Source organism: Cupressus sempervirens, chromosome 11, assembly GCF_028749045.1.
Source record: "Cupressus sempervirens isolate cs-2001-9-10 chromosome 11, ASM2874904v1, whole genome shotgun sequence".
NCBI lineage: Eukaryota > Viridiplantae > Streptophyta > Pinopsida > Cupressales > Cupressaceae > Cupressus > Cupressus sempervirens.
Genome location: NC_143128.1, coordinates 441373691 through 441400745, shown reverse-complemented (window position 1 = coordinate 441400745; position 27055 = coordinate 441373691). Strand labels below are relative to the sequence as shown.

At 36.0% G+C, this 27055-nt stretch overlaps 1 protein-coding gene across 4 annotated transcripts in view; it reads left to right on the top strand.

Moving 5' to 3' along the window:
• The window catches only part of LOC149530314 (FACT complex subunit SSRP1-like), a 259070-nt gene that overhangs the window by 183850 nt on the left and 48165 nt on the right, over positions 1-27055 (top strand). For all 4 annotated transcript variants that reach the window (XM_089808476.1, XM_089808475.1, XM_089808477.1 and 1 more), the window contains 4 exons: positions 13638-13792; positions 13976-14132; positions 14256-14354; positions 14873-15058. In XM_089808476.1, the coding sequence (XP_089664602.1) occupies positions 13638-13792; positions 13976-14132; positions 14256-14354; positions 14873-15058 (597 nt within the window). The remainder of the gene's footprint in view (positions 1-13637; positions 13793-13975; positions 14133-14255; positions 14355-14872; positions 15059-27055) is intronic.

Here is a 27055-nt window from a genome sequence, read left to right as displayed (position 1 = left end):
TTGGTAGGATCGAAGTTATGATACCACTGTAATGTTCGTCACCTCCGTGTGGGTGACTAGTTTGACCTCAAGAAACAGAGTACTGTACAATATGCACATACAATATGACTACATGGTAATGGTGGACTATGGGCCGTATGGTAGTGCAAGCAAAGGAGGTGTGTACGGGGTTGCTAAGTGCTACTCGGTGAAGAAGAGATTGTTTCAGTACGGTGATAGACATGGATGAATAGTTGATGGTCGTACGGTGGGTAACTGAGGTCGTATGGTGGATTAAAGACAAGGCTGTACAGTAGGGAAGCTATGGAGGTTGTATGGTGGTAGTAATGGAGATTGTACGTTGGAGACTAAGCTGTTGCCCAATGGAGGGCCATATGAGGTGGTGAATGGAGCTTGGTGTATACGGAAATGCAGTTGACAGAATGTACGGATGGTATAAAAATGTGCAGAGTTTGCCAGAGATTGAACATAAAAGAGCACATTGAAATTAAACAAGTTATTTCTCCAATTCGCAATATGATGGTGCTCTGACTTGCCAGATCCGAGCAAAGTATAATAGGTGACAGAATAGGGTGAGAGTTGAATCCCACCAAAATTGGAAATAGCCAAATAGGGAAGGTCATTCACTTCCGAATGGTGAACAACAGAGAATCCTAACAGGAATTCGCAGTACAAAGAAATAATCTAAATTGCATACCTACAACTACCTAGAAGCGGTGCTTAAATACTTGTCGGGGAAAACTTTCTGAGGGTGTACAAAGATAGTCGATGGTTACACAAACCTATGGAAACAAAACAAAAATGGGTTTGAGATATACTAAATCAACTGGCCCATTAATAATAGTTTGATTAATAATTTATTTTATGACGGGAATATTACAATATTTTGTGTTTTAATCCTATTTTAGAAAGGAAAGTTTACAATGATCAGTCTCGCATCTCTAATGTTGTCTGCACACAGAATTGAACCCAATCTGAAAGTACGATTTTCCACAACACCATCAAGTATTAGAGGAAATCTTGATGAAAAGGAAGTGCTTAACCTTTTCATTGAAGATTGCTTAACTAGGCTATTCCACTCTTTTCATGAAGCATTAGGGAAGAATTGAAACAATGAATGCTTCCATTGAGAATATGTGCATTGACATTGAATGATATAAACTTAAGTTGGAAGCCATAAACACAGTCCCCTTAAAGATAACAATTCACAAAATTTCATTGCCATGTTAGGAGTGTGCTGAACGTGGACCCTGACAAAATTGGCAGGCTACTAAAGTGGAGATTTTTACTGCAGCCATCATGTGAAACTGTGCTTGGAGGGTACTGCTTTACAACAACTGTGCTCAAACTAACACTCCCAACACAGGCTGGCCCACTAACAACAAAGAAAGCATTCCTGCTATCGTCAACCAACAAATATTTTGCCTCACAAATATAAATACTGACCATTGTAAGTATTCCCAATGTTTGGTATATGCTTTTGGCTACTGGAAATGTTTTACTCCTAGAAATGCTTGGAAATGGCTGTAATGCCTATCTCTTCAGTTGCTTGTAGCAAGCTTACTATCTTCCAAACTTATGATAGGCAGTTTAAACCTTGAATCAGAGCTTTAAGTGAGATGTGATATTATTTGGCTTTTATTTTTCAAGCTTGACATCACTTAACAAAGTCTTCATGGAAATATAACAAATCTTTTATCTGGCATATAATATCACTATAATATCCCACACGAATATACTCCCAAAAGATTTGGTCAATAAATTTCACAAATAATTGAAACCTTATGCAATAAAAACTAACAAATACATCCACAAAAACTTATGCAAATTACATAGAAATAACTAGTGCATTATAAAACAACCATACAATAACTTCATAAGTATTCCAATCTTAGATACATAAGATAATAGACAGATTGTATAATAAAAAAAACCTGAAATGAAAGGTGAACTCTGTCACGAATTTGCTCTGAAGCTGAACTGGGTTTCCATCCAATCCACCAAAAAAATCCTAAAGATGTTCGTCCTCAGTTTCCAGCAAGTGAAAGCTAGAAGATTCACCAAAGAGAATAAAAAAACCAATCTCAAATCCCAGCATACTCAAAATGAAACTCCTCCTTTTAACGACCCAACCTAAGATTCTTCAGCTTCCCCATTCTTGTCCTTGTCTTCTAGCCAATTCGTCTTTTATTAATCTCTTTCTACAATATTAAATTGACTTTAATCCACATTAAGTCCTCTGATAGTCAATATTAATATATATTTTGGTTGGCCTATTAATTCTCTAATGTCCCAGAAAATGAAACATTACAATCCTCCCTCCTTGAGATTGCTTGCCCTTGAGCAATCATGAGTCCGTAAACTAATGCCAGGATCCCTTATCAATCTACATGCCGCTCGATAGCTCATACTGGTAACTCTGAAGTCAGGACATGCCATGCTGTAGAACCAAAAATAAAAATGCATTTCATCCACCAATAAGATCCCTGGATCCCATGTCATCCTTAGAGATACTGCTACTTCTGCTTGCTGTGCTATTTTGAACCCAAATGTTCCCGGCCTCAAACGGTTAAGTAGCCCAACAGAACTCACAAAATGCAAGGCACTCATTCCTATCAACTCCTAGATCCCATACTATCCATGTCAACACGATCCTAGGAATCATGATGGTGGAGCATTCATCCACTATCATCCTATATCATCGAATTGCACAACACTCTACCTATGCCAACAATACCTCCAATATGCATAAAAGACAACTCTTTAGATCTCCAAATGCTGCTGCCATAACTCGGATCAGCATCAAGAATTTCAACAATGTCATCAGTGTGCCACCAAACTGGAAATGTAAATATCTAATATGAAATTTCCCTTGAGTAAAAATGACAAGACTTATTTTTATACAACTCAGTGCTCCTTGTAGACCATGCTAATTCTGAAAATATAATGATAGACATAGCAGGGTAACTACTGATAACTGAGGAAGGCATACAAATGAAATCACCAGCTAGTAAATAAATGCCTACCAGATGTTGCAATATACCAAACTGGAAAGGTAAATATCTAATATGAAATTTCCCTTGAGTAAAAATGACAAGACTTATTTTTATACAACTCATTGCTCCTTGTAGACCATGCTAATTCTGAAAATATAATGATAGACATAGCAGGGTAACTACTGATAACTGAGGAAGGCATACAAATAAAATCACCAGCTAGTAAATAAATGCCTACCAGATGTTGCAATATAAAATTGTGGACAACAAGATTCATGGTTAATGATTGGTAAGTGATCATTTAGTGTTTGGAGTGGATTCTTGTTTATTGCTGAAAAGATCACCGTCTTTCATAAGAATTAAGTCACCACTTTTCATTGTTTCCTTTAAAAGTAATGACTTATTTCTCAAATTGATCTCCCTTGGATGTCCTTAGATGAAATGTAATGTCCCCTCTTTTGGGACATTATAAATGTGAAAAGTGTATTATTTATAATATTAAAATTGACTTGGAGAGCGTGGACTCAAAATATTAAAGGTCAATTTAATGTTATAAAGTGAGCAAAGAGGACAAGTGGAGGTAAGACGAAGAGCCACTAGGGAAGTCTAAGAGTCATAGCTGTGGGGATAGAAGGAGAAGAGACTCTTTCATTTGGACATGCTTGTTTTATTAATTCAGATTTCAGTGCTTTCTTGCGAGAGTATTTGGAAAGCTTCAGCCTTCAGCTAGTATGAGGACATAGCCCCTCGTGCCGGTAGACAGTGGACGCAAACCCATTGTTCGGGGAGACATCGGTCCAGGTGTTTCATATGCGCTTACAGGTTCTTATTCTAGTATTCCAATCTAACTGTTAAGCTATATCTAAGATTGGATTTGTTAGTGCTGGTTATTGTATTGGTGTTATATAATGCAATAACATATTTTAAGGAGTTATATAAGAGTTTGCTTGTTTTTCATCTTATTGGTTTCTAATGCATTGTTATATGCTCGAATCTTGAATGTTATTTTGGAAATAATGGGTTATTATCTTCTGGTTTTATTGTTGCATTGTATTACATTTGCCTATTTCTGAGTTTGAATGATATATTCAAGAAGAAGCTAGTCAAATATCTATGCGGATTTCTACTAGTTTCGATTGTGTTCATAATACATCTGAAATGTTCAGTCCTAAATACACTGTTGAAAAGGGAAAAACGAGTAAATATCTGGTTAGGGATATTTCAGTGGTATTAGAGCCTAAAAAACTTGCCATCCTGTGAAGTTTGTTTGTTTAGGAAAGATTTTCACAAGCAGTTTATCAGAATTCTCCAGGTCCTCAATTGGGAGAATTTTGGAGTAATAGAAGCATAGTTAAATTTGTGTTGTGCTCTACCAAACACGAAATACTAAGTAGTCGGTAATAATTTATTAACATTTTATTGACTTCCTTTGTTGGCAGAAGAATCAAATTTACTCTAGAAATCGTCTAGTTTGGGCATTTAAAATTTGACATTCCTAAATGTTATTTGTTAAAGGTAAATGTTGAGAGAACTCTGAATAAAGCAGTTTTAAAGGAGTGTTCATGACGGAGTACACGTTTTTGTCTTTATTTGTGAAACAATGTTGAATTCTCATGATGAAAATTTGATGAAGTATTCCCATATGAAGATTTTGAAAAGTCCTACAAGTGGAGGCTTTCATATCCTTTACAACAAATTCCCAGAGGGAAATAGGATTGAATGAGATTACTGTGATAGGCATTTTTCCAACCATTGGGCAGGATTTTCAAGTTGATCTTTTTGTTCTTTTATTAAGGCATTATTCGAATTATCATGTCGATAAGTGTTAGAGGTTGATTCATTTATTGGAAGTTGTTCATCGCTTATAGCTATCTCACAACCTCAGGCTTGCAATATAGCCATTGTCTTCACTTTAGGAAAGGAATTCTGAGGGCAAATGCATATTATATCAAGAAATGGTGGAAAGTTTCCAGACCGGTATCCAAGATGCACAAGGAACATTTTCAGAACAAAAGAATACATAATGAATATTGACAATGAAAAACACATTAGATATAAATGTTACAGAAAATCTGATACAAGGGGAGTTTGCTAAGGAAATATGTGCAGTAAAAATTGCCTTGTGTGTATTGACAGCAGTAAAATATGTGCAGACCTAAGGAGCATAGTAGTTCCTAAATTGTTTGTATTCACCAAGGAATATTTATCAATGCAGACAAATTGGTGCTTCAGGGGGTTGCTATCATCATGAGAAATTCGAGCATTCCTTGATATACTCCATCTTGCAAAGATTTAGAATGTTGGTCTTCTTATATTAGAGGATGAAGCGGATATCTTTGATAAGTAGAGTATGTCATCCATTTTCTGTTCACGTCGGACATCACGGTTGGAGTTGTGGAAGAAATTTCTCCAGAAAACTACAATGAAGTCTCATCATCCAATATGGGTTTATGTTGTTTTAGTAACTTGCATCTAACAAATGTTTATGTTGTTGCAGGTATATGTATATAATGCATCTTGGATGAAAGTAATCTCTACCTGAAGGGACATGCGCAGGATAAATCACGAGAAGCGTATTAGATGTTACAACTACATGTAGAAGATGGAAAGAGTGAAGTTAATCATTCCAGATCAAAGAAATGCATACCAACTCTTGTTGATAGGAGATTTTGATGTTATGCATCAAGGCATAGTTGGATAATGATGTATGACTGAGTCCTTTCTCTCGTGGTAGGGAAAAGTTATCGGGAGAAGCTAATTTTCTTTTCTTCTAATATGAAAGAAATTGTATATGATGCTAGTAGGAGATATGTAATGGAGAAAACAAGGATTCATGATTTCCTTTGGTGCCAGTAAGCTTCAGAGGGATACAGAGAATGCACACAATGGAGGATGTGCGATGGAGGTCAAGTGCCATCGGGAATTATATTTTCGCTTGTATATAGTTAAATTAACCATTTAAGGTATACAAGCACTTGCCGATAATTGAAAGTTTTGAAGGAGTAATTAAATCACCGGTTGGTACTATTATATTAAAAATTTAAACATTGTTTAGTTTTTCACAAAGAGATGTGACGTTAAATGACTACCATTAATATTGCTCTAAAAAAAGGGGAACTTTGGATATTCTGAAGCATATATTATCAAATTCATTTTCTAAAGAGGATTGAAGTCAAACTAAGCTCCTGGATATTGAGGTTATTGGACATATATTTCAAATATTGTAAGAATTTGTGTTGAGTGGAGTGTCAATAATTGGGTGTCTTCAACATGACTTTTTGGTAGTATAATCAGTAAGAATTTCATTTGCGCTAGAGTTAAATATTATATAGTTCGTCTTTTGTGGTCATTTTATTTTTTATTTCTCAACAATTCATTATCACGATAAGAAGATCAAATTGTTCACTGCTTTTTAAACTTGATAAATACAAATATAGTGAAATATCATTGTTTTATTTATTTGTATCTATTTTGTCCATATAAAGGTTAAAACATTATAGACTGGTTTAAAACACATAAAAAGAAATAATTTGATGCATCGTGATAATTGAATTGTTTATAGAATTTGCGAGATCGTATACTTTTGACTCTATTGCCCATTTAAAATTTGGCACTGATCATTTTATCGTTCATATTTCTCAATCCATGTGCTGGCGATTTTCTAATCATTTTTCTTCAAAGGGTTTGATACTTATTTGTTTTAGTAATTCATTTTAAACTTTTTCTTTCAATATTTTTCAACTCTACTACAGTAATCAAATTTTGAAGAATAATATTCACTAATCATAATTCAGAAGCTTTCCTTAAAATCTTGCCACTCGAGGAAATTGTCTTTGCTTTATAATCTATTCGCTATAAAACATCTTGGATCCAAGTTTTGCTGTCTAGGATCAGGTGTAGAAGCCTTGGTTTTGCGGAGCCAAAAGCGTGGAGGATTTAAATCAATTTGATTAATCTTGTCAAGTTGGCCAAAATTGATTAGATATCCCAGCATCGAGCAGGCAAGGCTCGTAGGTTTTTAATCAATGATTTTGATAACCAACACTATGACTCATTAGATAATCTTGAGAAGTTTGGTTGTTCAAAGAGTGGATATTCAAGTGATTTGTGCTTTTCATTATCACAAAATGACGTATTTCACCATGCATGAGCTTGGGAAATAACATTATATTGTTAGGCCGCAAGTTTGATGAGAACTTTATGTGATTACAGTAGTGTATTTATACATGGGGCTCAAAAAAAAAAATTGGCGGACTTTTTGAAAGACATTTGGCAAGCATAGGATCTTTTCATTGCAAGCTGGAAATACGGTGTTGACAGCTAAATACGCAGTGCAAGTATTGTTCCTTTGCTACAGCAGTCAAAGGACATAGAGGCACTAAAATAACATTGTCATCAATTGATTTTCATATTCACAGAGGGAGCGGTATTCATAGCACAAGAAGGCACAAGACAAGGAAAGTAGTGTATGGATCACTTGAAGTCTACCTCACTATGAAATTTGAGGAACTCTCCTATTGTGTTCTCCAACAACAATTCTAAATTCACAAAAGGAGATATTATATTTGGCTTGTTTCAGAATTCAAATGAACTTATTACTTTTGGGCTTGACTCTGCAATTTTTACATATTCAATCTGACAACAAAGGCATCTGGAAAATTGTTATTAGCGGTAGGAGTTTCTGAATGTTGTAGCAGATGCTCATCTGGTGCATGAGAGTGGTTGATTGGGACAATAAAGTCTTCTTGCCCAACATCTCTGAAAGTTGGAAGCATAAATTATTTTCATGTGTGAATTTGATCATTGCTTGAAAAGTCTTGAAACGACAATTGTCAAGTCCTTCCCTCTTGAGTTGTGGGTTGAGAGATTTTGCTGAAGACGACAGTTTTCTTTGGTCGATTACCTTGGGGTTGGTTGTTAATGTTCACCATCCTTAGGAAGAAGAAGATATGTGTAAGGAGTTAACGGCTTCTATATGTTCAATCATTGCCGCTAGACACCAAAGACAAAAATGCCTGTGGAGTGGGATGAATCTTGGCAAGAGTTCGAGGCTTTCTACTTTGGTGTGGAGTTGGAGGTAACGAGGAAGTTTGCAGAAGAATGTGTGTTGCGTAACGGAGTCTGAGTGGGCAGAGTGTACATTGTTGCAGGTGAAGTCATCATTTCAGCAGGAGTAATACAATCAGTAGTTAGAAGCCTTATTGCCAAGCGGCATAATCCCTTGAAAGAGTGTAACGTTTTGGTAGAGAGACATGAGTAAGAGGCAGGCAAGAAGAACAAGACGCTCAGAACTAATGAGAATGGTTTATGGAGACAAAATAAACATTTATATTCCGTGGTGAAAGAAAATGCGGAGACACCAGTCTTGAAGGGGATTGACTTCTACTGATAATTCCAGTCGGTTTAATTTAAGATTAAGGCTCATCTTACTAAAGGTTTTTATTTTATCAAGCCGGAAATATTTAAAGGATATTCTGAAGAAAGCAACAAAATTGGAAGAGTTGGTGGTGGTTCATTTTGTAGTGGTATTGAAAATAAGTATGGATCTTATTCATTTGTATATCAATACTAGTTTGGGACGAAATATCCAACGATCATAACAACATTCTTCTTCCAATGCAGACATACTAATTTGTTGAGCTTATGCATGAGACTGCAATTTTAGAAGGTATTCGCAATCTCTGTCACTCGTGGGCTGATTAATTGAGTTGTATATCAAGGGAGAGTTGATGGTAAAGTGTATTCTAGGGTCATGGCAACAATAGACAGTGAGCATGTATTGGCTAAGGGCTTGGTCATGCCTTTCAGGAAGATCGAGTTAATTGATGAGCTGAGGGTACAAGGAACACAGGTAAACCAGAGAAGTGACTTGCAGATAGTAAACTTCCCATGCGCAAAGGCTAGGTTCCATTATATTGTTGACATCATTTATAATCACATGACTGGATCTCTTGAGTTTCAGACTTGTGTCTCTTGGGAAACAACTTACATTGAAGTGCCTTGAACGAGATATTAGGGACAACATAAAAATCTCATTGAAGGACACTGCACATAAAAGCGAGCTAGAACAACAAAATATTGTCATCAAAGAGTCCAACTTATCACACGGGAATGGATCTTCTTTTACTGCCAATTCTTCAGGTTATAGTGTTCTAGAGCAATATTCCAATTTACAATCTGTTTCACTAGGTATTAGGAAATTCAAAGATCTGACATAAACATGGTACCTACAACTACAAATAGGGTTCAGGGTCATTTGCAGTGCTCTTGAATGCGACAAGAAAAGATACCACCAAGAGGCTATTCAGGCATTGGAGATGTATTATGATAGTAGCATCAGCATTCTTATATGTGGGTTGCCCTCCACTGTTGGTCAAAATTCCTCCAGTTAGAACTTAATCTCTTGTCAAACCTAGTGGGAACTCTTATAGTTGCTGAACATATTACTACAGCAGCATTGATTGAAGATCTTTGCACATCGGGTTTCTATTTTAGTGAATAACATCCATCTTGACAATTTGGAAAAAATATAGGGTTTGGACAAAATCTTGAAAGGTACTATGAAACTACAAGAGTAGTTAGCCCGAAATTCCGAATTTGACATAAGAGCAGAAATAGTCAACATTTATGGAGAGTATAAAGAACTTCTTACTTGAATTCAGAATGATTTATCATTCAATGATTACTTGGATTTTCATCTAGAGCAGCAAAATAAGTCTGATACGACAAAAAGGAAGTATTTGGAATTGGTTTAGGATCTTCTTGCAAGGGTCCAAGGCAAAAATGTGAATGAGGAATTTATAGCAGATCAAGATCATCGAATAGAGGTTCTTGAAGAAGAAGAAGAGCAGTCGACTACCATTGATTTACAACCTTCTAGTGACCATGTACAAGATGTTACATAGGGTGCAAGTTTCAATGTTGGTGAATTGGAGGTTAGTGTTGACAAGCAGGTTGATGAGGTCGGTTGCACCTAAGGTAATAGCAGATTGGAATTTTTGTATGATGAACCTTATATTTTTGATGCCCATGACATAAAATTAGACAAACATATCGAGATTACATTGCAAAACGATGAACCTTTTGAAAATGACAATCATGAAATGCATACCCTAAAGAACTAGTTGAAGGTTAATGAAAATAGAGTTGTGGCATCTCTGGTACATTATGAAAGTACTCACAAGATGGTTGAGGATCTCTACAAGAAGGCACTAAGGGAAGCGAAAGGAGATTGGCCTATTGCTGATTTGTAGGTGGTTAAAACAGCCTTTGAATCTATGAAGTTAGATTACTTATGTTTTCTTTCCAATAGGGATTATACTCTTAAGGTTATTGGATCTTATATCAACAAATTGAATAAAGAAAGGTATCAGATTAAGGAGCTCAACAAGGAGTTTAAGTATGCTCGTGAGGCATTGGTTGATGCTCAATTTTCTCTTCAAGCAACGGAGAATTAGATTCGGAGCACAAATCAGTTTAGGGAACATGAGGATAAGGTGAAGCAAGAGTTTTTCAAAGAAGTTATTGTTGAGCTTGATAGCATTCAGCAAACTTATGACTTGGACAGTTGTCCTAAAACACTAGTACAAAAGTTTTAGATCACATTTAACTTATCGATAACCCCGTTTTTGAAGTAGATGCTGATTAGATTTTCAATAATCCCCTTTTTGAGATAAATGAGGACTCTCCTTTTGATAATCATGAAGAAGATGATTATGATTTCAGGATATGGAATCCTGGTACAATTCCTAGCAATGAATACGGGTCACCAGATGGAAGTGGTGAATTAGCTACGGTTGATTGTCATTGGATCAGTTCTAGTAGGGTTCCCGATTTCACACCATACAAGAGTTGGTTGGATTACATACATCAGCCTTTGGATAGATTTTGGTGTAGTATTGATGGGAGTTATGTTTCAATCTCAAGGAACAGATTTTCAGCTTCTTTCTTATTCGTAGTACCTATGTACTCAAAGGTTCTCCAATTTGAAGATAATAGTATGGTATTTGATGCACCCAAGGTGTTACTTTCAGTTTTTGGGCAGCTTGTTTATTACATCATCTATTTAGGTCGCATTGTCACCATCTACTGGGTTATGAATAGTTCATAGATACATTTCTACCTTATCATATCGGCTGGTTATGACAACAGGGTTTGGGATCTGGGTGTTGACAATATATAACTATGGCTTATTGAGGAATTGTTTATAACTCTACTCAGTTTAAAACCGGATGTGAGGATAGTCAGAGTTGTTCAGTCTACAGGTACAGTGAAATCTTATAGATTTATATGGGATCCGAGAATCCGAGTGATGGATGGGTTGTAGAGTGATACCTTGCTTTGTAGTGTGGCCAAAATTGTTTTTAGATTGGGCTTTAGGGCTACCTGCCGATTCGTATGGGATCCTGGTACTGATTGCTTGAGGACAAGCAATTTTAAGGAGGGGAGATTTGTAATGACCCCTTTTCTGGGACATTAGAAATGTTAAAGGCATATTATTTATAATATTAAAATTGACTTGGAGAGCGTGGACTCAAAATATTAAAGGTCAATTTAATGTTATAAAGTGGGCAAAAAGGACAAGTGGAGGTAAGATGAAAAGCCAGGAGTGAAGTCGAAGAGTCACAGCTGTGGGGATAAAAGAAGAAGAGACTCTTTCATTTGGACATGCTTGTTTTATTATTTCAGATTTCAGTTCTCTCTTGCGAGAGTATTTGGAAAGCTTCAGCTTTCAGCTAGGATGCGGACATAGCCCCTCATGCCAATAGACAGTGGATGCAAGGATGCAAACCCATTGTCTGGGGGGACGTCAGTCCACATGTTTCATATGCGCTTATAGGTTCTTATTCTAGTATTCCAATCTGACTGTTAATCTGTATTTAAGATTGGATTTGGTAGTGCTGGTTTTTGTATTGGTGTTGTATAATGCAATAACATATTTTAAAGAGTTACAAGAGTTTTTTGGTTTTTTATCTTATTGGTTTGTAACGCATTGTTATATGCTCGAATCTTGAATGTTATTTTGGAAATAATGGGTTATTATCTTGTGGAGAATCTTCTGGTTTTATTGTTGTATCGTACTACATTTGCCTATTTCTGAGTTTGAATGTTATATTCAAGAAGAAGCTAGCCAAATATCTGCAGGGATTTCTATTGGTTTCGATTGTGTTCGTAATACATCTAAAATGTTCAGTCCTGAATATATTGCTGAAAAGGGAAAAACGAGCAAATATCTAGTTAGGGATATTTCATGAAACCTTCTCCTTTTTATATCTTCCAATGTGAGAGGGTCACATGTCTTCGTCATGTCTGCCTTTTGCAATGGTCACGACCTTTCACAATTGCCACCCTTCAAAAGAGTCACATCCTTTCATCATTTCTGCTCTTTGAGAGGGCCCTTTCCTTATTTTCTTCCGATATCTTTCTTCTTTCATTAATCCTTTTAATTTTTATGCTTCATTGTTTTTTTTCTCCTCCATATTTCTTTACAAATGAACTTTTTTCCCTTTTATATCTCATGTTTGAGGTTGTTACAACTCTTCATTAGATGCTTCTCGACCTTTCATTAAACTTATTTAACTTGTAATTATATAATAGTATATTTTGTGTATTAATCCTATTTTAGAAAGAAAAGTTTACAATGATCAATCTCGCATCCCTGATGTTGAATTGAACCCAATCTGAAAGTGCTATTTTCCACAACACCATCAGGTATTAGCGGAAATCTTGATGAAAAGGAAGTGCCTAACCTTTTTATTGAAGATTGCTTAGCTAGGCTATTCTACTCTTTTCATGAAGCATTAGGGAAGAATTGAAACAATGAATACTTGCATCGAGAATATGAGCATTGACATTGAATGATATATACCTAAGTTGGAAGCCATAAACACCGTCCCCTTAAAGATAACAATTCACAAAAATTTATTGCTACGTTAGGAGTGTGCTGAACGTGGACCCTGAGAAAAATGGCAGGCTACTAAAGTGGAGATTTCTACTTTAGCCATCATGTGAAACTGTGCTTGTAGGGTTCCTCTTTACAACAATTGTGCTCAAACTAACACTTCCAATACAAGCTAGCCGACTGACAACAATGAGAAAGCATTCCTGCAGTCCTCACCCAGCTAATATTTTGCCTCACAAATATAACTACTGACTATTGTAAGTATTCCTAAAGTTTGGTATATGCTTTTGGCTATTGTAAATTTTTTACTCCGAGAAAAGCTTGGGAATGGCTGTAATCCCTGTCTGTGTAGTTGCTTGTAGCAGGCTTACTATCTTCCATTTGATGTTTCATATGGCTATCAACCCTACTATCTTGTAATTAATGGGAGCATTAGTGTAGCCCATAGTAAGTTTGCCTAAGAGAAAGCCCAGTTAATGATATCAAATCTTTTTTCCTTGATGATAATATTGAAATAATTCTAGAGCTGCAGGTGGCCTGATTTTTTTTTAGGATATTAAATAATTCTAACCACATTTTATCATAGTATATTAAATAGTTTTTTTCCAAAGAAATTAATAAGGTCTTGTTGATAGCTTTTTAGTTTTATCTTACTGTTGAAAGTCATATAATTTTCATGAAGTGGAAGTAGAAATGGTGTACTGACAAGAAGACTAATAACTAGAACTGTCTATTTGCAGATTGAATATCTCGAATTCGAGAGACATGGTGCTGCTGGTACTAGCAGTATGTCTTCTCACTACTTTGATCTTCATATAAGACTTAAGAGTGAACAGGAGCACCAGTTCCGTAACATTCAGCGAAATGAATATCATAATCTGTTCAACTTTATCAGGTGAGTTGCAAACCATCATTTCAATAAATTCCATTCACTTATATTAAATCAAAGAAATACGATTTGGGACTCATGCGGAATAATGGATCAATTCTTCTTTCTACCTCCTTTTTCATTTTGATCACCAGGATTGTTCATCTGTTTTCTGTTTTCACCTGAGGTAAATTGCTGCAATGTATTCAGTTCCAAGGGTTTGAAAATTATGAATCTAGGAGATGGGCAAGGTACTGGTGGAGTTGCATCTGTTCTTGAGAATTCTGATGATGAAGCTGTGGATCCACATCTTGAACGTATAAAAAATGCAATTGATGCGGGTGGGGGTGAAGAGAGTGACGAAGAGGCATGGCATACATGGTTTTACTCTTCTGTGATTTTGGCCTTTACTATATTGTGGAGACAATAGAAGAACAATATTGGGACAATGAATTGAGGGAGCCATGTGTCCTGTTTTGTTTGCTTGCAGGATGAGGACTTTGTAGCAGAGAAGGATGATGCAGGATCTCCAACAGAAGGTTCAGAGGAAGAAGAATCTGATGCTAGTGAAAGTGCAGAAACCAAAGAAGTGAGTGCCAGTGTTTCCATCTGGTTTTTTGTTTTCTTTTTTGTATTCTTAATCCTTGAAAAAGCATGTGCTTTGAACAAACTTACACTGTCACTTCTATGGTTAAACTCTTGAAGGCCGAGTTTGATTGTTGCAGACTTGTTGACATGTTTTTTTCGAATAGCACCATTTAAAAAACAGGCTTCATCAGTTGGTGTAATTCGAGCACAATTTAGCAATCATAGGGGATACCATGCATTGCCATATTGGAAGTGGAATTAACTAGCAAGTTCTGTAGAGATAAATAATGAATCAAAATCTTCTATAGGGCACAAGAAATAGATAAGGTACATCTTCTATAGGGGACGTTATTTCTGGATAATAGTTGGGCAAGTATTCCTATGCATTTTAGTTCTCTAGTAGTGACAAATATGGTTTTTTTTTATCATTAACTATTTTGAACTTTTAAGTAGTGTACTTTGACATTTAGGACAGGGGAGATGCATGTGTTTTAATTGACAATACCAGTTTAATTGTAGAGGCTTGCAAAGAAAGAAGTGAAGAAAAAAGAGGCAACTGTTCCTAAATCAACTGCAACAAAGAGGAAAAAAAAAGACGAAGAAGAAGATGGTGGAAAGAAGAGGAGGCAGAAAAAGAAGAAGGATCCAAATGCACCAAAGAGGGCCATGTCTGGCTTTATGTTCTTTTCCCAACTTGAAAGAGAGGTAATTCGTGCATCATCTTGTCTATATTTTCTTGCTTTCAGCAGTACAATTTTTTTTGTGTATTGGAGTTTTCCTTTAATTAGTTTCCTCAACAGGAACCTTTCTTAGACGGTAGTGCCTGTATAGCATCACTTTGAACAGTTTGGTTGGCTTTCGATCAAATAAAGTAGTATACAAGCTTCCTATCATTTGCTTACTTGGAAACCCAATATTTTTGTGCTAATTGATATAACATTTCTTTGAGCCTAGTAGCTCAGCTGTATAGGTTCAGCCAGACATAATAATTTTAGCAGATTTTATTTTAATATTACTATTTGGCTTTGTATTGGTTCATCACTTCAAACAAGACTCTATCTTCCATACTTTTCTTCTTCATTAGCATTTTACAATCCTCTAAGCAAGGGATCAAGGTAGGAGGAAATCAATATCATTGATGGCATAATATTAACAAAAAATAGTGTTTTCAGTGATACAAGCATTGGAATAACTTCTAACTTATTGTAAATTTTTTATCAGCTTTTATTTTGATGTTAATGTTTGGCTTTGCATTGGTCCAAGCAAAACTTTGTCCTCTATACTTTTCTTCTTGCTGGCATTTTACACTCCACTTAACATGGGAATAAGGTAGGAGGGCATCACTGTAATATCCCCAATTAGGAAGGCTATCAATTTTCAACGATTAACATACATTACTGTGCATCCAAATTGATTTTATTTTAAGAAGCAATCAATAACTAATAATAAATTTAACAATTAACACGTTTAAGCCCAATTCCTTCTTCTCTCTTAAACAAGCCAACCTTAAGGAGGATGGAAATTTTCATGTCACAGGGTGTTTGACACCAATCTACAAGTAGGCTTTCTCAAGGGATTGGGATTGTATGTTGGTACCTGTCTTGGGCATTTCCTTCAAGTCATTGGAAATACATATCCTTAACCATCTTGGAATTCACCTAGCTTGTGAGATTTACTTTATCTCACCCAGATTGACAAAGACCTATCCTCTAAAGGGACTATAGAAATTGATGAAGGAATAGTTACAAACATTTAATTCCTTTGTATTATAAACATATACATGTATTCATATAATGTATAACTATATAATTCTAGTTAATATTATGGGATGTGTATGTGTGTGTGTGTATATATATATATATTATATGTATTATCACCTTGCAACTCAAGATTACAAACCCTATTAATGATAGAGAGCATGTGTAGTGGCCTGACTTCAGGAGGCATTGCAGTTGGAGGTATTACGAGCATGTGTCTAAGGGATGGTGCTTTAATAGATGCTCTTAGATTGTTTTTATCACATCCAAAAATGAGGGCTTCCACAGAAGACCTCAAAATTATGATGCATGGAAGGATCCAACAAGTTTTGTAAGATTGCTCGGGCGATTATGGGGAACAATAGTTCAAAAATCGTTGGGGGTTTGCAAGCCTAAGACTCTAGAGATTGGTAGCTTTTGAGAACCTATCGAAAAAGTTCTGGCGACTAAAAGAACACCATCCGCACACAATAAGTAACAACATTATTCACAAGCCTGTTGTGTTTGTTTTGGTTGAGAATAATGAATGGGGGGATTTAGTGTCCCTTGAGGAATGAGGTTTTTTATGAAATGGAATGGGCCCTAGCTATCTCTAAAAAATGTTAGTGATTGGTGTGACAAAAATTGGTAAGAAACTGTGGAGATTAAAACCCTACCTAATGGGTCTCACTTCATGATTTGTCCAAGTAGAAAAGAAAAAGATTGGACTATGGGTAGTGTACCATTCATGAAAGATGGTAGGGGTTTTTTCTTTAAAGATTGGATTGTAATGTCCCCTTGTTGCAGACATTAGAAATTTACTAACCCAACTTATAGAATAATCAAAAGTGACTTTGGAGTTAAATAAAAACTATTTAAAAAGTTTCTTTTAATTAATAAGGGGCAAATGTGACCAAGGGGCAATAAGATGAAAGACAATGGGAATCAGAAGAGTCATGGTTGAGCATTAAAAGACAAAATGTCATTCATTTTGTGCATACTTGGATATTGATTTGGTTTGAGATTTCTCTTGGATAAATTTGGGAAGCTTCAGCTTCTTTTCAAAATCCAAGGACGCAAACCCTCAGGTTCTTCTCGGTGGATTGGATGTATCCCCGATTCATTAGCTATGGTGAATTTGTGATGAAGTTCACAATTGCATTACAAGTTCATTCTGGGTTTTCCAATCTGACTATAATACTGTGTTTAGGATTGGATTTGTTGATAGCTGGTTATTGTTTTGTTGGTGTATAATGCAATAACGTATTTTGAGATATTTTAATGAACATTTACTGGTTAATTGCTGGTTTATTTCCCAAGATATATGTTTATATTCTGAAAATTATTTTGAGATAAATTTGGAGATAATATCCTACTGGGGTATTATGGTAGTATCAGAGCAGTGCATCCTGCCATCCTGAGGGATTGAATCTATAGGAATGAAATATTCATAGACCAAGTTAATTTAGAAATAAACCATTTCCTCGCCTCCTAACTACCTAGCCCAACTAAACTTTAACAAGTACTAAACACAGTAGTTACTTTATTTCGACTACAGAAATATCTGCCGAAGGATTTTATTTGTCTACAATATATTACTCTGAATATTGCATTCAAAATATTGAGGGAGAAGCAACATAGATATTGAATTTTGTTTGAAAAGATTACAGTGACGTATTACCATGTGCAATGATTGGTATTCTTCAAAGCCTGGTATTTTTTGCTAGTCAATTTAAAGTGGGCAAAGAAAGTCTTTTCATGCACAAAATATTAAAATTTCGAAGGCTTTATCATTATTTTCATGGAGAAATAATGATGTCAGCAAAGATATATTAACATATTCCCATGAATACCAAATAGGTCTATGCGGCAGCAGAACAATATCAGTTGTATGGTGAGTTACATTTGGCAGAACATGTGAATGATAGTAATATTAAATGCTTCAAATCTAAGAAATGATTCATTGTGGAGGAACAAGACCAGTCTGCTGAAAGGTGACCAATTTTCAAATGCATCATATTGGCCGATATATTACACTCCTGAGTCTTCCGTGATTGGGTGGACAATTTCCTGCTAAAACCAATTGATTGCATGAGCATTATATTTGTGGTGAAACGTAATATCATTCAGATTATTTTTCCTTATTAGGGTTGATATTATATCGCCCTTGGGGAAAATATATAAATATTGTTGTGAAATACCAAGCAGAGACTCTGTTTTAAAATGGAGTTTTCATTGCTTGAGCATCTGTGTGTGGTTTCCTATTGGGGACTTTGAAAACCGTTTTGCGAGTTTCAGATCAAAGAACATTTCTGGGAGCCATACAAGAAGTTGGATAGGAGGAGTTGGCCTATGGGATCATCATATCAGTTTCAATTCAAGAATATGGTAATGACTGTTCCGTAGCCAAGTTTGGTTGGTGAAGAGGCGTTACAAAGGAAACAAAACCATCAGGCTTACTTCTTGTGGGCAAATATTTGATTCTAAGCGAAGACTAAAGTTTGGGAAAAAAAATGGTGCCATAAATTTATTGAAGCCCATATTTTGAAAACAATTTGAATTTATCATGGTGCGACCATATTTCTGCATGTCGTGAAACTAATTGGAGGCTTTTGATAGTCCAAATCAAATTTTTTATATAATTCTGGTGGCTGTGACTAAAGTTTGAAAGGAATTATTTAAAAAACAAAAGAATCTACCCTTTCTATTTGTCTCCGTAACTCCTGTTATTGTAAACTCAGCCTTTATTTCATTCCATGTTTGGCCGAACGGATTGACCTCTCAATGTTTTAGCCTCTGTCGTATTACCTGGGCAATTAAATAACTAAAGTAGAGATCAAAGTGAGAGACATTGGTATTTAAAATGGTCGAAGAAAGCTTGAGCAATTGCCGTTACAGAATTTTTAGATAGCAGACTATGGGTAATTGTTTCCATATCAGGTCAAACATATGTCCTTTCTGAGCAGAGAAGTCATGATTCACATCCAGAGGGGTGTTACTGTGGAGCTCTTTCGTTAGGTGAAACCAAATTGTTGGTGATTGGTGTAACAGAGAGTAACACTGTCATGAGTTTAAAAATACCAGAGACAAGAAAGTACTAAGATTTTGGAAAATAAAAACTAAACAGTTTTTGAGACTACATATGTACCAAAATAAATTAAGTTGGAAGTTTCATCTTTTTGGGCAGTTTACAGAAGTGATTGCGGAGGACTAATTGTTGGTGAGCTCATTTGTTGTGGCAAGGCGTTACTTTGTAACACCAATCTATGTTAGTGCAGGGAGTCAGGGCAATCCGATTTTGCAGTTTAGGAAGGTTTCAGAAATTGGGAAGGGGAATAGAAAAAATGTAATTGTGGATGCTAGTATTTTTTACGGGAGTTAATTAATTTTGCATCTTTCAGAGGAGGCTATCGTTTTCAATATCAGCATGTACTCAAAATCAAGGATTCGACCTGGTCTTGTGTCTTCCAAATCAAATCCATAAGTGTGAGCTGGATAGAGGCACTGGGGTCTAATAACTAGCTCAAGTTGGAAGTTTAGAATGCAAATTAAGAGTTGTTCCGTAGTAATTGGAGATAAACTTTTCTCTATCAAATCAAATACAGTTTATGCTGTTAGATTTACATTTGTACATAAACTGGAATTGAATGAAGCTGCGATTATCAGCCTTTGCAAATTTGAGAAGGTTTCCAATAGCGTTGCTATAGTAGGGAAGAAAGTTGATGTTGTGACAGAACTAGACTGGTATATAATCTTAGAGCTTCCATTTGAAGATTTATCACATTGAACAACAGCGGGTGCATATAGCAGGTAACTCATTTGATTGTTGCATTATCAATCTGTGGTGCGAATCCAAGGTTGTATGGATCTACTGTTCACAGTAATTATACACAGGAAGTAATATTAAGGGAAGACTGCTATAACAATGTTTTAGTTCTGCTTTGGATATAAATTGATTTAATGCTTGAACTTTGCCTATCATTAATTTGTGATCAAAATTAAGAAGCTAAAATATTCAGACTAAAATGCTCTATCAACTTGCACTTGATATGTTTGATGGAATGTTTGAGTCCTGATTTTTGGTAAAGTTCAGCCATACGAAGTCTGGGACTGGGCAAGATTCCTGTGTTAGATATAACAGATTTTGAAAAACTAGTGCAAATAATTTGACAAAGTTACAAGGCAGATTTAAATTCAGAATAGGGGCATGCAGTGAGGAAGAAATTGGGAAACAGCATTTCAGAACAGTGAAAAAACATGTTTAGGTAACTACTGTCATTTATTGTCAAGGACAAGAAACAAATTCTCAAAGAAAAGCTCTATAAAATAGAAAGAAAACTTGCATGTCTGCCTAAATCAATGAATGAATCACTTCACAATTTGGAAGCAATTGAGAATTGTTTATCCATGATAGAACAACTAGGTTTTAAGAGTAAACGAGTGAACATACTTCTTGCTGCGATTCCCTTGGCCAAGCCAACATTGTCGAGGCATCCTGATAGGGGGGTAAGACTTGCAGTCACACAATGTATTGTTCAGGTTATGAGGATAATAGCATCACATGATCCTTATAGTGGGGAAGTAATGAATTAGCTATTCCAATTGATCGTGGAAAGTTTTCAAGGATTGAATAATAACCGTAATCCATCCTTTGGTAAGGCAGTCAAAATTTTGGAAACAGTGGCAAAACTTAGAGCTTGTGTGGTTATGATAGATCTTGGTTGTTAAGGTCTAATTCTTGATATGTTCTGTTGGGTGGATATTTTGCAACCGACAGTTTTGGGTAAAAATTCAGTCGCAAAATAGGATGACCAGCCACAGCGTGTGAGACAGAGTCTCTCCTACCTTAAAGGGAAGGCTCCCCCTTCTCACTGTTCCTTGGATCAACTCAAGGTAAGCAAGAAATTGAGAGATTTATAAACTGGGTGTTACTATTATCCTTTCTTCTTAACTTTCAAGAAAGGATCCACTTATTCGTAAGGCGAATAATGGGCAAGGTGAATCTCTAATTACACTTCTATCACGAGCTGGAAATAGTGATACCGATAAATTTTAACTAACTCAAAGGCTAGCCAAAATGTACCAGTTTGGCTCTAAGTCCTGTTGTACTTCTATGTGGTAAAATGTTTACAATTAGGGCACAAAGACTCCTAAAAGTAACAACAATCTAACTATTTTGCGAATCAAGATGAAAATACAAGCTACAGACAAAGCTTCTAGCTACGGATTTTCACAATTGTTCCTGGTCAAAGCTCGGGATTCAATTGTTTCTTAACTCTTTTCTATCAATCACAAGATACAATATCAATAACAAAAGATAGTATGAATCAAAGGTAACTTGAATGAATTATAGACACAGCTTACAATTCACACAAATAACAATTTCACTTAATCAAAGTTAAGTCTCAAATGCTCCTTTGTATTCACTTTCTCTCAAAATAGTGCTGCACAAACAAAGTTTTGCTGGCACAATTTCTATAGAGCTCTTTTGCATAAAGATAATGATGATATTACAATGAGGGGGGCACTCTTTTATATAGGCAAAGAAGTTGAGAAAAAGGGGGAGGAAAAAGTGGGAGCAACTCAACCAACTTTGACCAAGTCTAACTACAGCAAATAAAAGGTTACATGCAACTGCACATGCAACTTGCATTACATCTTTTACATACACATGTAATGCGAGTAATTACACTTTTTCATGTAATGCATCTTCTCCAACTACAAACATGAAAGAAGAAGAAAAAAGACGGAAGAGAAAAGAACAATTCTGAAAGGCCTTGTACTTGACGATGCAATCCCAGTTGATAACAGGATTGGGAGTTCCTGTACCTTGTACTGCTGTATTCACGTTGATAACCATAGTGTTGCGTTTTTTGACAACCTCTAGCTCTCTTTGATGAATTGTCCATTATCATGTGGAAACTTGATGTGATCCATCTTTTCTCGCTCAAGTTGTCGTGAATTCTCCTTTGTAGATCAACACAAACTGGAGTCTTTGACACTTTGGAAACCTTCTTGACTATGTTTGGATGTACACTCGGAACAACTTTCCATCAACACCTTTAACTCTTTTTCTTTTTTCTTTTTTGAAGTAAAGTGCTTAGCGCATGGGAATGTGTGTAAATGGAGATTGCTGATTTTCAAAAAGTGACTTGGGCTTTCAAGATGTCATTGCACGAAAAATGGATTACATGTAAATGCAACATGTAACGGAAGGTGGAGGGTGAAACGAGATGTAAGTGCGAATGAAAGGTACACTTTATGTGTACATGCGGGTGCAAATGAAGAATAACATGTAAAATATGTTATGAGGTGAAAACATGTATGGAAACATGTACTTATTCATGTAAGTGCAAATGCGTATATGAAGATGGAAATGAAACAATGGAGGTGAGATAATGAATTATATAGTCACTTTTGGAAAAAGGAAGAAGTCAAAATTCATGCAAAGTGAAAATAACATCTTTTTTGTCTTTTAAAAATATGACTTTTGATCAAAATTGGACTTTTTAGATGCAATTACACGTAAAGCATTTCGTGTAATCGTGTTGTGCGAATGAAAGCGAAAAATGAGATGGATGAAAATGGAAACGGAAAATGGGATTACATGCATGTGCGGATGGCGAATGAAGTGAAAAACATGTAATTGCATTTGTCGGATGAAATGTGAGATGTAATGACATGGAAATGGAATGTGAAATGAAATGATAATGCTTTCGCATGTAGTGAAGGAAAAACAAGTTTTTGGGAAAAAACTTGCAACTTCTTCAAAATGGAGAAACACCAGCAACAAGCACACAAAAACAAAACAAGAGAAAAACATACCTTTGAAAATAACTCAAAACATGCTAAGATGTAATGCATTCCCAAAGATGAAATTCGAATTTGGAACTTGGGGAAGAACCAAAGACATCAAAATGAAGAAAAATTTCATATTTAAAGAAAAAATGCACATTCTAAGGCAAAGATTTTCACAAATGGCATCCATCCAACGATTTCAAGCATCAAATCGGCAAGGATAAGCATGAATTAAAACACAAGAAAGAAGAAGTGCACTTACTTGATGAATATGTGCCAAAAATGAAGGAAAAGATGCTCTTTCTTTGAAATTTTCTTCAAAAATGATGAGAATTTGTCAAATCTCCAAAATCCGAATGATAGAATCTAAAATGCTTTACTGCCTTGACAACAACATAAGCATGTTTCTCCATTTGGCTATATTTTAATTCATGAGCTTTCAGAGGACAACTCATAAATGAAATAGGTGATTCAATACCTTCATTATTTTTCTGCATCAGAATTGCAGAAAGGGTATGCTCTGAAGCATAACTATACATAATAAAGCTTTTAGTGTAATCAGGACATACCAACACAGGAGCATGTGCTATGGCCTCTTTGATTTCCGCAAATGCTTTCTTTCCTTCCTGATTCCAATGAAATGCATTCTTTCCTTTCATCATCTCAACAATATGACGAGTAAGTTCAGCAAAGTCTGGCACAAATCTTCTGAGGAAATTCACCTTTCCGAAGAAAGAATGAACTGCTGTCTTAATTGATGGTAAAGATAAATTTTGAATCGCTATCACCCTTTCAGGATCAATTTTGATACCTTCTTTTGACACAATATGTCCTAAGAGCTTTCCTTCCATCAAACCAAAAACTGACTTCTTGGTATTTAAGGATACGCCATGTTGCCTGCACCTTTCTAAAACTTGTTGTAGATGAAAGAAATGATCTTGACGGTTTTTGGAATAAACAGTCAAGTCATCTAAGTATACAACAATACTTTCATTTATTAAACCATCAAAAGCAAGATCCATTGCTCTTTGAATAGTCGCTCCGGCATTAATCAAGCCAAAAGGCATCCGCCTATATGCAAAAGTATCCCATGGGGTAGTAAATGCTGTCTTGTATTGATCATCTTCACGGACCTTAATTTGATTATACCTAGAAAAACCATCAAGCATAGACAACATCTCAGAACCAGTGACAGCTTGCAAAACTTGATCCATGACTGGCAATGGATAATTGTCCTTGAGTGATGCTTGATTAAGATTACGGAAATCCACACATATGCGAATTTCACCATTCTTTTTTCTGACAGGAACAATATTGGCTACCCAGGATGAATGATGAATAGGAAAAATGATACCTGGTTCAAGCATCTTCTGAATTTCAGCTAGGATAGTACCTGAGATCTTAAGATTGTATTGCCTCTGCTTTTGACGGAAAGGAGTGGCACCAAACTTCAGAGGAATATCATGCTGAACTTCTTTAGGACGGAAAGATTTCAGATCTTCATACGAATAAGCTAGGACATCTCTATATTCACGAAGAAGAACAATGAACTTTTCCTTTTCTTCGTCTGTGCACCAATTTTCGATGTTCACCGGCTTTGGGTCTTCATTTGTTCCAATGTTGTGTTTCTCATAATGTTCCATAGACTTGGTTCTTTCCTTTTGTTGTTCTTTGATATATCTATCATGTTTATCAAACAATTTTTCCAAAGAAATCAAACCTTTAGGAATCTTTTTCCCTTTGAGTTGAATGACTTCATGACCGGTTTCTGGATCTACTTCAGAGAGCACTTCATTGGGACCACATTCACCTCCTTCAAAATACATTTCATCAAATCCTTCTTTTGTCTCAAGAAAGTTGATAATTTGATTATCATCATTGAACACTTGCCAATGTTCACAATTATCAGGAATACTTGGTCGGTAGACCAACTGTATTTCATAGATGTTATCTTCAAAATGCTGATGTGGAAGTAGAAGAGTGGCTGAAACTGCAAGTGTATCAGCTCTATCATTCAACTCTCTAGGAATGACTGAAATGTTGAAAGCATCAAAAAGCTGGATATAACCCCAAGCTAAATCACGATAGTGTCTAAGTTGGTCATTTTTGGCTTGATATTGACCCTTAATTTGATACACTACCAATTCAGCATCACCTTTAACATGCAAGTTCTGAATTCCTCTAGCTTGCGCCATGTTCAATCCCAATATCAAGGCTTCATATTCAGCCGTGTTATTGGTGTTAGGAAACTGCAACTTGTACGAAAATGGGAAGAATTCACCATCAGGAGAAATAAAAACAACTCCAGCACTGAATCCCATGGAAGCACAACTTCCATCAAATTCCATAACCCAAATAATATTAGAGCTGCTTGTACTTGCACCAGAATCATTTAGAATAATTCTTCCTTCAAGGGAATCAGTAGAATCACTTTCAGAATGCATCTCTTCATCCTTTAAATAATCCATGGGATCATTTTTAGGGATATCTTTGTCATCAGGAATGACATCTTCATCTATGGCATCGACAAATTTCTCAGTATTTGGTAATAGTGAAGAGCTTTCAGACTTTGTCCAATCTTTAGCAAACTCAGATATTTCATCAATATGTAGATAATAATTTCCCATTCCTGCTGATTCAAAAAGAATTTGGGCATGTGGATCATTGGATTTGACTACCACATACTTAGTTTCTCGTTCAGGATACAATTTTTGTATCACACCCTTAACAGGTATTCTAGCTTCAGTCATATCCATGTTAAGTTCTCCTCCTACATCCTTACAGAAATTGCGACCAAGTAACATACCATAGGAGGCTGGTACATCAACAACTAATACCGTCATTTTGATCTTTTTGTCTGGGAAAGACGCAAAAGCAAATTGAGCATCTTTGATTTTCCCTTTTAGAGGCACTTGTTTGTTCTCCATAGAATAACAGCTACCAAAAGATTTGGTTAGGGTTAAACCTAAGGCATCTGCAACCTTGGCAGGCATGACATTATCAGAGGCACCTAAATCTATGACGCAGTTACTTAACTTGAAACCGTTGATCAAAAGGGAAAGATAGAAAGGCTCAATCTTCCCTGGAATGGAGGATGGAATGGTTACTAAGTTATTTGGCATATTCTTGACTTCAGGAGTAACCAGGTGGGTTTGAGTAGGGTGTGATTCTTTCACAAATTTAGCAAGTCTTTCCATCTGGTCTGGATAAGCTTGTAGGTATTCTACCTCAGACATTTGAATTTTGGTCTTCTTAGCATGATCTATAATATAAAAAGCTTGAAAGGAATTTGCTAAGGAAGAATTAAAATTTTCAGCCTGAGCTCTAGGCATACTGGGCTTCAAAACAGAAGATGCAAGAATAGTTTGATCAGCACTTACTTGATTTTTAGCTGGATCATTAGGCATACTAGGCAATAGTGTTCCTCTTTTTGCAATGGTAACAGGCATCTGAGGAGCATCCAGCTTGTTTTCAGCCTCTTCTTGTTGTTGAGCCAACTTAGTTTGTGAACGTGTCATCACCGCATAAGCTTGTGCAAAATCAATTTCATGATCTTCTTCAGCACTGTACTGCATATAACCAATAGTAGAGTCGCCAACTGCCTGAGGATCTTCATGATACAGAGCAGCAATATCCTCGAAAAGATATTCATCTTGATTTTCATTCAATGGATCAGCTTCGAAGTAACCAATAGTTGTGTTACTTGGTGGTGCTTCGAGCGCAAGCCTCTCCGGTGGAGGAGGAAGCTTATTCTGATTCTTAGCCGCATAATTGTTTGCAGCATTAGGATAAGGTCGCCTTGGAATATCCTTATATGGTGCTGCATATGAACCTTGAGATATTTGTTTCTTGAGAGCAAGAAGTTCATTTGCCAGCTTTTGAACTAGTGGATCGGATGTACCCGATGAAGAAGATTCCGAGGCGGAATTATTCTTGAATCAGCTAGCATCTTTGCGAATCTTTCCTGCAAGTATTAGATCATCTTCAATCTCAGTTGCCAAAGATTGTGCGAGAGCCAATGTTGCAAGGGCAGCCCTTCGAAGTAAAAAGCTAACTTCAGGAAGTTGTGTTGATGAAGAAACACTTCAAATTCGTAGCAGTGGGCTGAGAAGCAACTGGAATTCTATTAGCTAATTTATTGAACTTAGATATAAACTCCCGCATTCCA